General features: G+C 41.9%; 1 protein-coding gene across 6 annotated transcripts in view; it reads left to right on the top strand.

Moving 5' to 3' along the window:
• LOC128687229 (RNA polymerase II-associated protein 1) overlaps positions 1–9,587 on the top strand; it is a 212,166-nt gene extending 202,579 nt beyond the window's left edge. For all 6 annotated transcript variants that reach the window (XM_070098490.1, XM_070098491.1, XM_070098486.1 and 3 more), the window contains one exon: positions 7,144–9,587. In XM_070098490.1, coding sequence (XP_069954591.1) covers positions 7,144–9,282 — 2,139 coding nt within the window. In that variant the 3' untranslated portion in view covers positions 9,283–9,587. The remainder of the gene's footprint in view (positions 1–7,143) is intronic.
• The last annotated feature ends 3,358 nt before the right edge of the window (positions 9,588–12,945 follow it).

Genomic DNA, 12,945 nt, shown 5'->3' with positions numbered 1-12,945 from the left:
TAAATAACAAAAAAAGGCACAATACCGTGACTGGAACGATACACAAATAACCCGTTTTGGTCCGACTTGGACCATTTACAAAGTCACACTGTGTAGTGTTTCTAACATAGGTATTTCAGTTAATGGCCCAAACTGTCATTTACCTCTGAATCTCTGACACACAATACTTACCTTGTATGTCTTCAATAACATGCTGTTAATATATATGTAGGTCACCCACACCATTTATTATTTTTATAATGTTTTCGTATCCTTTTATAATCCTGAATGTAGTATGTCTCCTCTTTTCCTGTTGTCAGTTAAAGTATTTTGTGAAGCAAAAAGATCCTATTCTGTAACAGCTTTATAGCAACTGCTCAAGAAATTTCTCACATAGCTGGTAGTAATAAGTTATCACAAGTTATATACACTGACTGACTGATGTTGTTGTGGCCAGTCTTAGGCTTGGTTACAAGTACTTCTGGCAGTTTGGGAGAGAGACAGATGATCAAACCAAAAGCAAATTATGTGGTCAGGCCTATGGTCACTGTCTTGAACACTATGTGCTTAATTATCCACTTGTTGAGGAATGTAGAGACAGTATAATAACCTGTGACATGTCAAGATATCGTATTAATGAGAATAAGATACCAGATATACTAAGCAAATTTCCTAAATTTACACGTAACAGATAAGTGAACTGTAGATATAAATCCAAATGTACTCCTGTTATGGTTATGGGGTGCACAAGGAACTAGCCATTTTGGTGGCAAAATCTAAAATCTAATCTTTATTTTGCATGGCATTTAGCTTTTTATCAGGAAGTGTGGACCTGCTGCTGTCACATTGTTGGAACAAAATTTCAGATGTATCATTGAAGTCATCATAGAGGATCAGAGTTGTATAGTAAGAACCACACAAGGCAAACTTGGCTTCCAGCGTTACCTACCAAAGATTAAGCTTACCAACCTGACCTTACTCTCCAAGATATTTGAAAAAATAATACAAAAGCGACTTTACTCCTACCTTACATCCAACAACATACTTAACCCATGCCAGTTTGGATTTCACCAAAAGAAAAGCACGAATGATGCTATTATACAAATGCTTGACCTAATATACACAGCTCTCGATAAAAATGAATATCCCTTGGGGCTCTCTATTGACCTAGGAAAAGCGTTTGACACAGTTGACCACAATCTCTTGCACCTCAAACTGAATCATTACGACATAAGAGGACATTCTCTTGACTACCTAAAATCCTATCTTAACGACAGACACCAGTATGTACATGCAAGTGGAGTCAACTCCGCTATCCAACCTGTAGCTGTAGGAGTACCCCAAGGTAGTGTCCTAGGCCCACTCCTCTTTCTCATCTACATCAATGATCTCCCCAATGTATCCCAACTCCTTACACCAGTTCTGTTCGCAGATGACACTACATATGTCTACTCCCATTCAGACCCAGCTGTGCTTGAAAACACTGTAAACAATGAACTGGTGAAGATATATGCTTGGATGATGACCAACAAACTCACTCTCAACATAGACAAAATGTACTTCATGCTGTTTGGCAACAGAGCCTCAAATATTCAACTCAACATACTGTTAAATGGTTCCCCTGTATCAAGACACATGGAGAGCAAATTTCTAGGTCTTCTCCTTGACTGTAATCTTAAATTTCAGTCCCATACCCATCACATAGCCAAGAAAATTTCCAAATCAGTAGGAATCCTTTCCAAGATACCATACTATGTACCACAAACGACTCTCCTTACCCTGTGCCACTCTTTAATATATCCTTACCTCACCTATGGTATCTGTGCCTTGGGCTCAACCACCTTAGACCCTTAATAATCCAACACAAAGCTGCTGTGCAAGTGATAACCAGCTCCTGTGCTAGACAGCACACCCCACCACTTTTCAAAAGACTCAACTTGCTAAATATACAAGACATACACTCTTATTATTGTGCCTACTACATATTCAGAACTTTTAACTCCACTGTAAACCCTCCCCTAAAACTACTCCTCGACAGTTGAAACAGAACGCACAATCACAATACAAGGCATAAGGCACTTTTCAACATCCCTCGAGTCAGACTCTCACTATGCAAGAACGCTATGCACATAAAAGGCCCGAAGATCTGGAACTCGCTACCGGAACAGGTCAAGGATCCCCAGACAGCTTATAAATTTAAGACTCTGCTAAAAAGTCATCTTATCTCACAATATTAACCAAATCAACTAAACATCTACTGGCTAGTTTTATCATGTGACCTCCTGGCTTTTAATTCTGCCATTCCATAAAATATTACCACCTGCACCATTCCTTGTAAATTAGATTTTGTACTAAGTATACATAAGATTTATTAAGTCCAAATAAGATTGTAAAACAGCTAACCACTTCCATGTTTAGTTTTAAGTATAATTACTATGTACTATTCTCTTATCTAGTTTTAATTAGTTACTATGCATTAGGATTAGTTTGCCCGAAATGTCTCAGCATGATAGTGGCTATCTTTGTACTTAGCAAATCAAAATTGTAATTACACATTGTAACCTTCACAAAGAAATAAACTTATTATTATTATTATTAAGTAGTAGGCTGGTAGATAGTAATCATCCTGGGTGGTAATATTACCATCCAGTCTTGTGAGTGTGAAACATGTCTTAAACATTTTATACATTGGCCGGCTTATTAATATTACCTCCTTGTTATGTTTCATAAACATGTAAGATCTTATAAACCTCTACTTAGAGCTCTCGCTGAGGGCCTGGCTATTCACTACTTCCACATCAACCGAACCTTCATCGAAGAAGAAAAATTCCTACAAATCCCACACTGCTACAACTGCTACTCATACCTGCATACCACCAAAGACTGCACTGCCAAGGACAAAAAATTCTGTCCCACCTGTGGCCTCGAGGGTCACGATTTCAAAAACTGCACCACTGCTGCACCACCTAAATGCCTGAACTGTAAGAATGATCACCATACTCTCACGGCCAGATGTCCAACCAGAAGAGACATAGCCAAGAAACAATTCCATGAACAAAATAAGCCCAACCCACAAACAACCTCATATGCCACTATCACCAAGCTTCAAGCAGACACCACCAAGATCCTACAAGCCACTCAAGAAACCTCCACCACTCCCCTGCCAGCTCCAGCTGGCAACTCCACCAAAATCCTTTACTGCATCATGTATGCCCATGTACAGAATGCAGCTGAGCCTGGCTCCTTCAATACCACTATCAATGAACTCTTCAAGCTCAACAACATGCCGGGTTTCACATTCCCCACATCACCACCTTCCACAGACATCCTCATATCCACTGCAAATGTCACCAACATTGTCGTTGCTCCACCACCACCTCAACCCCCACTCGACACTGAGTCGGCCCAACCAGAGACCTCTGAGACCTCAGAAGAACCCACCAACACCCGACCCCACCCCTATGGCTACTGATCTATCAGAAACCCCGGTTCGCCCAGCCCAGCACACCAGCAACCCCACCGATCCTCAAACACTGACTATACCACGTTCTACACCACGAAACAATACAGTAGAGCTATGCCCTTTCCAGAACTTAGCCGACGACTCCAAGACAACACTGCAAAGTACACAGTTCATGGAACTCGACCTCCGACCCTACAATCCATACTCGACATCCTCAACGACAAAATCCACATCCACCACTCCAAAATAAAGGTACTACACCTCACAAGAGCAAAATTCAACTCAGTCAGAAACAGCCTGACAGCAGCACAGTCTAAATCATCACCCACCAGCATCCAAAGTCCCCCAGCACTTTGCTATTCAGCTAAAGCTGGGGTGTGGCTCCAAAACGACCCTGTTTTTCTAGACACCACTGCCATTCCAGCCATCTCCTGCCAGGCACTGGAGACCCAGCCCTACTCTACTGACTCTGCTGCCAACAGCACATCTCGCTCCAGCACAACCTCCTGCAGTACCTCTGCACATCACGCTCCAGAGTGGACGTGCCACTCGCCTCTGCTACCCCACCTCCTCCTCCTCCACCCTCCCAACCTCTTCCATTTTTCCAGCCCTCCCCTCCCTCTTCCTTTCCATCCTCACCTACCCTCAGGTCAGAACCTCGCAAACCTCTACTTACATTCATTATAAACTTTCTTTTGTATTTGTCAATAGTTCTTGTTCCAGTAATATTGCCTTTCTAGTCCTGGTCTAAGACCAAGACCTGGGGGCCATGACTGCATTTTTTTTTTCGGTCTGCCAAATTCTTTGTACTCTGTGTTAGCTTTCGAAGATTCACTTTCATGATAAACTTAGATTAAAAATATTACTTTGAAATTGTTACAGATGCTTAGATTTCACTATTTTGCAAAGAAGCTTCTCTAAGACAATTTTATTATCATTTTTATAAGATATTGAAACAAATCAGATTAGAAGCAATTTTTTTTTTTAATTATAAAATTAAAATTCCTGTTACAGAGAACTCTGTTTATATCTATGTTTTGTCGTGAACTTTTAGGAAAATATTTCTTGTTTTATTTTACTAAAATTGTTCACCGATATTCTGATTGTAAATTAACCAGGTAGTAGTGGTTAAATGTTGTTGTAATAATAATAATTTATTTTTTATAAATGTACATAGATATTACAGATTAAGAGTCCCCACAGTTATTCACATCACTTTGGGCAGATGTCAGCTAGTACTTAAATATCATTCTGTTACTTAGCAAATGTTTTATCCTAACAGTTAACATAAACAGTTAACATTACAGTGGACCTCCGAGTTTCGTGATTAATCCGTTCCAGAGAGTCTGCCAAATGGCGAAACCTTTTCCCCATAAGAAATAATGGAAATAAAATTAATCCGTTCCAGACACCCAAAAATATTAAAATAAATTTTTTTTTTTTTTTCAAATTAAATAAAGATTGACATACTGAAAACAATGAGAAATCAAGTACATACATATATAAAATAATAACAACATTACACTTACCTTTACTGAAGACTTCTGGGTGGATGGAAGACGGGAGGAGGGGATAGGAGGAAGGTGTACAATATTATTTGGAAGGAGAATCTCCCTCCATTAGGAATTCAGGTACCAAGTCCTTATCTGGGGTTACTTCCCTTCTTTGTTTTTTAAAGATGCTGGGAACAACTTGAGAGTCGCTGGACCCCTGTCGCACAAAATATCTGTCCAGAGAGCTCTGTTTCTGGTGTTTCTTTAAGATTTGTCTGAAGTGGGACACAACACTGTCATTGTACATGTTGCCAGTACGGCCTGTAACAGCTTTGTTAGGGTGAAGTTCATCCATAAATGTTTGCACTTCAGTCCACTTTGCACAAATGTCCTTAATCTTTGAAAAAGGCACCTTCTTCCATCTCTCTTCCTCCTGCTCTGCAGCAATTTCCTGTTGCTGTTGCAGCTCTTCAGTGGTTAGCTCTTCCCTGTGGTCCTCCACCAACTCTTCCACATCCTCGCCACTCACTTCCAACCCCAGGGACTTCCCCAATGCCACAATAGATTCCACAACTGGCATAGGCTCCTTAGGGTCAGCCCCAAACCCTTCAAAATCCCTCTCTTGTACACATTCTGGCCACAATTTTCTCCAAGCAGAATTTGAAGTTCTGCAAGTCACTCCTTTCCAAGCCTTACCTATAAGGTTTTTGCAAGTGATCTTTCCAGAACTCTCTTAGGGTCAATTCAGTGTCTGAGGTCACTTCAAAGCACTTTTGAAACACTGCTTTGGTGTACAGTTTTTTGAAGTTTGAAATGACCTGCTGGTCCATGGGCTGGATGAGAGGAGTTGTATTAGGGGGCAAGAACTTCACCGTGATGAAACTAAACTCCTCCACTATTTGCTCTTCCAAGTCTGGAGGATGAGCAGTAGCATTGTCCATTACCAGGAGGCACTTGAATGGCAATTTATTTTCCAGGAGGTATTTCTTCACACTGGGGCCAAACACTTCATTGAACCAGTCTAGGAAAATTCCCCTTGTGACCCATGCCTTATTGTTAGCCTTCCAACATCACACACAAATTACTCTTGGCAACACTGTTTTTCTTGAACACTCTGGGATTTTCAGAGTGATACACCAGTAAAGGCTTCACTTTGCAATCCCTACTAGCATTACTACAAAACATGAGAGTAAGCCTATCCTTCATAGGCTTGTGTCCTGGGAGTGCCGTTTCCTCCTGCGTGATGTAGGTCCTCTTTGGCATTTTCTTCCAAAAGAGGCCTGTTTCGTCACAATTAAGCACTTGTTGGGGTTTGAATTCTCCAGTGTCTACGCACTCCTTAAACTCCTGTACAAACTTCTCAGCTGCTTTTTTGTCAGAAATGGCAGCCTCACCATGCCTTATCACACTGAATGCCACTACGTTTCTTAAATCTCTCAAACCAACCTTTGCTGGCCTTAAAATCACAAGCATCACCACTTGTTGCAGGCATTTTCTTTACAAGATCGTCATGCAACTGCCTTGCCTTTTCACATGTTATCGACTGCATAATACTATCTCCTGCTAACTGTTTTTGGGTAATCCACACCAACAATAACCTTTCCACTTCTTCGAGGATTTGCAATCTCTTTTTTGTCAGCATATCTACCCCTTTTGCAACAACAGCACACTTTATTTCCTTTCCCTTCGCCACGATTGAAGTGATGGTTGAATGGGGTTTGCCATACAGCCTGGCAAGTTCTGTAACACACACTCCGCTCTCATATTTTTCAATGATTTCCTTCTTGAATTCGATTGTGTTCCTCGCTTTCTTTCTTTCCTTGGGCCCATGGTGACTTATTTAGCAGTTACAAGCACAAAAAACAATGGATTATTATGAAATGTATTGTATGAACCCGCGGGGTGATGATCACGTGGTGGTAAACGATGGCACACTGAGTGTGAATGGTGCGGGAGACTGGCTTTGTGTGCATGGTGACTGGCAGACGGGTACTGGATGGTCGCTGAATCACGAGCCCAATCACGAACCGCGAGGCTAAATTTTGCTGAAAATCGGATTTCACAAAAGTCGATGCTGACGAAACTCGGGGTTCCACTGTATTATATGTGTTGTACTCTACAGTTTTTACAAGACTGATTTAATTATTCATAAAAATTAATACAACTTGATCTGCAACATTGAATTCATCAGCACTTCTCTCTCCATAGATCATGGCAGCCAAGGGTCGGCAGCTGGCAGCCATCTTGGTCAACACTCACGACGTGGTTAGCCGCATTCTCGTATACGTGTCTCTTGAGCCGAGTGAGATCAGTATACCGCTGAAGGAAGCCTTAGCCCTAAGCCAGGAGGCATATTCTCTGTGGGGTGTGCTGCTGACTTATGGACTATCTAAACCTCAAGAAGCCTTTATAAGCTTCTACCCAATGCTGGTTAGGAAGCTTGTGTTCTACAGGGATAAAGTGTCAGTCAGTGACTATAATGACACCAACAAGTTCAACTATGATGTAGGAGCTCACATGATTGCTGTTATGATGCGTGCTCTCAATATTGCTGCCACACATTCCCTTCTTAAAAATAAAATGATGTTAAATCAAGGCACAACAATAGGTGCTGATGGCAAAGCAGAAGTGCTGGTGCCTCCAGAACTGACATGGAATGACCTTCAAGATCTGCCTCAGTTGGTGGAGACTTGTCTCACAAAATGGTTAACAGAACTAGCTCGGATCTCTGAGAGCACATTCTCGGCTCTTAGACTCATTGGTAGCTGTTGTGATTTCTTGGAAGCTTACTATGTTAAGTGGAAAGATCAGACTTCATACTCTGGTGAAGTTTTCAACACTCGGATTAAACATCTTTATAACATCATTATTTCAACAGTGTTAAACTCTTCAATGTTCAGAAATTTAATCAGTGTCCTTCCAAGTCATTCTTCACTCATCAGTGACTTGGTACCAGGTACAGAACGTGACCCAAACAATTTGGGTTCCTTGGGTTGTGTCACCTTTGGTGGTAAAGTAATTCCTCTTGGGCTTTCATCATCTCCTTTTCCCTTACTTTTGCCACTCAGTAACCTGCTATTGTCTCTGCATACTCTTCACCCAGCCCTTGATAGTCAGTCAGTGTGTGCTGTTTTAGACTCGGATGAAATAGCTACCTATTTAGAGAAGCTTTGTCAATCCAGCCAACAATTGTCATCACAGTGGCTTACTCGAATTGAGACTCATTTTATCTGCAATATACTGCAGGTGGCAGCTTTGAAGGGTTGTAGGAGAAGAAAATTGTACCATGAGACAGCATTGTTCATGATGCCATGCATCCACAAGGGAGATGAACACTTAATTAAAACACTACTAACGTGCATCATCTGTGCACCAGAGTTCACATCAGACCTTGCAGAGATGAGTACCTGTGTACGAGACTTGGCTCTCCAAGACTATGAGCCTCTCAAAAGTCCTGCTATAGCCCAGCCAGTTCTATCGCCCCTTCAGCTCACTAATAGCATCTGCCACTCTATAAAATCAATTGAAAGTGAACTTGTTAACAGTTTGGTGAGTAGGAGAGAATATGATGCCAGTTTAGTATTAAAAAATGGTATTCCTTTCATAATTAATAGCATCACAATAAGTCAGATTGAATTTCCACTTGTTCTTGACCAGTACTGGCCACTGTATCCCATCAAGTGTGTCTTCAAAATATCCCAACAACCTCCTCAGCCACAAGATAAAACAAAACAAGAACAATTGAGGGATCAGTCTTCACCAGAGGATATTTTGACTGTCACAAGGTGTCTACAGTTGACATACCTTACCCTTAAACATCGTAGAAACACCACAATCCATACCACCACACTTACTGGCTGGATGTATCATTTGTCTTTAGTGTTTTTGGCTGCCAATGACATATTTCTTGATGCTAACATTAACTCGTACCTTCAGGGTTGCTTGGTTGAAGTGTTTCGCAATGGCGGTTATGCAAATTTAGACACCAACAGCAAGTTTGAGGGCTATAGTGCACTTATCGATTGGTACAGGAATATGGTGGAGCAGTTCATGAGTGTATCTTACGGTGATTCCACTTTTGCTCTATTTCTAACCATCCCGTTGCAGCAGTACTGGCCAGTGGACTTTAGAAAATTGTTATGGGGCGACAATAATGTTGCGCTGCAGTTCTTCCGCCTCACTACAGAACAGGTTGACCAATTTATTCCCGTTCAACAGTTCCTGGAGCCTGCCGAGCAGGATGAAGGAATGATCATCAAGTACAGGTCAGCACTTGGTTGTCATGAGGTGACAGTGAAACGAAATCCATTTTTATACAAAGTGGCAGCACACCATGCTCATATCTAGAAAATGAGAGGAACAGTGTAAAATTATTTTTTACAGCGATTGAATACTACTACATTTACACTGGTAAAGGAAATCTCTGTTTTAGCACATTTACACTGTCAGAAGAATTTTTTAAAAATATATTTACACTAGTAAAGGAAATATTTTCTGTTATTTTTAAAACAAAAGTATTGTATAATTTTACTTCAGGCAGATCTAAATTTATTTACTCCACTGTAACTTGTAATAAACCAAGATGGATGAGGTCAACTTAAGTTAACATTTCATGACATGGAGAACGTGAAAATAAAAATTTAAAATGAAAATGTTTATTTCCTTGCAAAGCTTACAATTATTATAAAATAATTACAAAGGGTGTGCAAAAGATTAGGTGATGAAAGATTGAATATCAGATTGGAGGGAGAGAGTATGGAGGAGGTGAATGTATTCAGATATTTGGGAGTGGACGTGTCAGCGGATGGGTCTATGAAAGATGAGGTGAATCATAGAATTGATGAGGGGAAAAGAGTGAGTGGTGCACTTAGGAGTCTGTGGAGACAAAGAACTTTGTCCTTGGAGGCAAAGAGGGGAATATATGAGAGTATAGTTTTACCAACGCTCTTATATGGGTGTGAAGCATGGGTGATGAATGTTGCAGCGAGGAGAAGGCTGGAGGCAGTGGAGATGTCATGTCTGAGGGCAATGTGTGGTGTGAATATAATGCAGAGAATTCGTAGTTTGGAAATTAGGAGGAGGTGCGGGATGCAGAGAATTCGTAGTTTGGAAGTTAGGAGGAGGTGCGGGATTACCAAAACTGTTGTCCAGAGGGCTGAGGAAGGGTTGTTGAGGTGGTTCGGACATGTAGAGAGAATGGAGCGAAACATAATGACTTCAAGAGTGTATCAGTCTGTAGTGGAAGGAAGGCGGGGTAGGGGTCGGCCTAGGAAAGGTTGGAGAGAGGGGGTAAAGGAGGTTTTGTGTGCGAGGGGCTTGGACTTCCAGCAGGCATGCGTGAGCGTGTTTGATAGGAGTGAATGGAGACAAATGGTTTTTAATACTTGACGTGCTGTTGGAGTGTGAGCAAAGTAACATTTATGAAGGGGTTCAGGGAAACCGGCAGGCCGGACTTGAGTCCTGGAGATGGGAAGTACAGTGCCTGCACTCTGAAGGAGGGGTGTTAATGTTGCAGTTTAAAAACTGTAGTGTAAAGCACCCTTCTGGCAAGACAGTGATGGAGTGAATGATGGTGAAAGTTTTTCTTTTTTGGGCCACCCTGCCTTGGTGGCCACCCTGCCTTGGTGGGCCACCCTGCCTTGGTGGGAATCGGCCAGTGTGATAATAAAATAATAATAAAAAATAATTACAAAGGCCACTAACATGCCTAGGCATTTCGGGCAGACTAATCCTAATTCTTACTCTGTATTGACACAGGTTATGGAGTAGTACATTTTAACCCTTTCAGGGTCCGTCCCGTAGATCTACGGCTTTACGGTGAGTGTCCAAACCGTAGATCTACACCAAAATTCTAGCGCCATCAAATTTAGCGTGAAAGTGCACATAGGCCTACATGTGAGAGAATGGGTCTGCGCTGTGGGTGTGCGCCGTAAACAAAAAATCTACGCGCCTGCATAGCATTGTGGGAACGCCGGCTCAGTCACCCTTGTTCACCATGCCTCGTCGCAAGTCAGCTCTCACTCCCCGGAAAATTGGGACTCTCCTCTTCCTGTCTGATAGTTCTGACACTGATGGAAGTGGAAATGAAGATGAATTCTACGGCTTTGATAAGTTAGTGACCGAAAATAATGACCAGGATATCGATAATAGTGCAGAAAACCCCAACGATCCTCGACCTTCTACCTCTGGTGTGGGCACTCGTGACTCACGGTCGGGTGTTCCTAAACGTAAGAGAAAACTAATATTTTCGCGTGGCCAGGCCTCTGACTTTAGTAATGACGATGATTCTGACGTGGATTGTGATTTTATTGCGCTCGATGATCATTCGAGTAGTGATAGTGAGGAATCATATTCACCAGTGAAGCGTCCGTATGTTCGCCGCCGCATGCACTCGGGTAGTGTACCCTATGCTGTGCCCAGGGGATGGAGTACATCCCGGAGTACATCCCGTGCCCCTACACCCGTTTTAGGTAGTGATAGTGAGGATGATGTGGCTACACTTGGCATGGATGAGCCACAGGCATCAGTGGATGGTGTTAGTGGTGCTGGTGGTGGTAGTGGCACCGCCATGCGTGACTCACCGTGCCACGCGGGGACCCATGCTGCTGACTCGTCAGTTCAAGGACAAAGCGGAGCGTCAGCCACCAGCCCGCCACAACCACAACCACCCGTACAACCAGCCTATGATGTCCAGTATCCACCAGAAAACCGTATGTGGGATTGGCAGCAAATTCCCAATTTTGTTCCCAAGCCTCACCACTTTGATGACTCTCAAAGTGGAATTCTACCTACCTGTCCCCTTGGAACCACAGCCAATGAACTGGAATTCTTTGAATTATTCTTTGACCAGCCATTGATGGAAATTATTGCCAGGGAAAGTAATAAGTATTTTCAGTACACCATGGCAAATACGATCTTATCACCACAGTCAAGACTACACAGGTGGAAAGAGACGACTGTTGCAGAAATGTATTTGCTTTTTGCAACAATAATGCTTATGCCTCATGTCTATAAGCATAATATAAAAGCATACTGGTCCACAGATCGGCTAATTTCTACCCCGGTCTTCAGTGAAATAATACCAGTGAACAGGTTTATCTTACTGTTACGTATGTTGCACTTCTCTGACAAAACCAGGCCTGACAGAAGTGACAGGTTATACAAGATTAGAAATGTTTTCATGTATCTCAAACAAAAGCTCAGGATATACTTTTATCCATTCAAGAATCTTGTAATTGACGAGTCTTTGATTTTGTTCAAAGGTAGACTGTCATTCAAGCAGTATATACCGAGCAAGAGGAACCGCTTTGGTATAAAACTGTTTGTACTCTGTGATTGTGACAGTGGCCTGGTGTTGGATATTGTTGTATACACGGGTAGTAAAACATTGAAAGATACCAAGATGTTATTGGGTATCTCAGGTGACGTAGTGAGAAACATGATGGCACCTTATCTTGGTAAGGGGCATACATTATATACTGATAACTGGTACACAAGCCCATTACTCAGTGATTTCATGCGAGTGAACAAGACAGATGTGTGTGGCACAGTGCGTTCTAATCATAAACATATGCCCAGGCTCAACGCAGGTGTTCGTGGTGATGACGTGCAGGTGTTTACTGCCAATGACATCATGGCATTACGGTGGCATGACAAACGAGATGTCACATTGTTGACAACCACTCACCGTAATGAAATGCAAGACTGTGGCAAAGTTGATTGAGTGACTAATGAACGTATTCGAAAACCAGTGTCATTGATTGATTATACACAAAACATGCGCTTGTTTGACAAGTGTGACATGCAGATTGGTTTTGTTGACTGTGTTCATAAGAGTTACAAGTGGTACATGAAACTTTTCTTCCATCTCATGGACATTTCAATGCTCAATGCATATAATATGTACCAAATAAAGACTGGTAACAGACCACTGTATGGTGAATTTTGTTTGTCTGTTGTCAGACAACTCATAATGAAGTACCAGGTAACAACACCTGCAATACAACATGG

Source organism: Cherax quadricarinatus, chromosome 62 (assembly GCF_038502225.1).
Source record: "Cherax quadricarinatus isolate ZL_2023a chromosome 62, ASM3850222v1, whole genome shotgun sequence".
In the NCBI taxonomy this organism is placed as follows: Eukaryota; Metazoa; Arthropoda; class Malacostraca; order Decapoda; family Parastacidae; genus Cherax; species Cherax quadricarinatus.
This window is presented reverse-complemented; position numbering and strand designations above follow the sequence as displayed.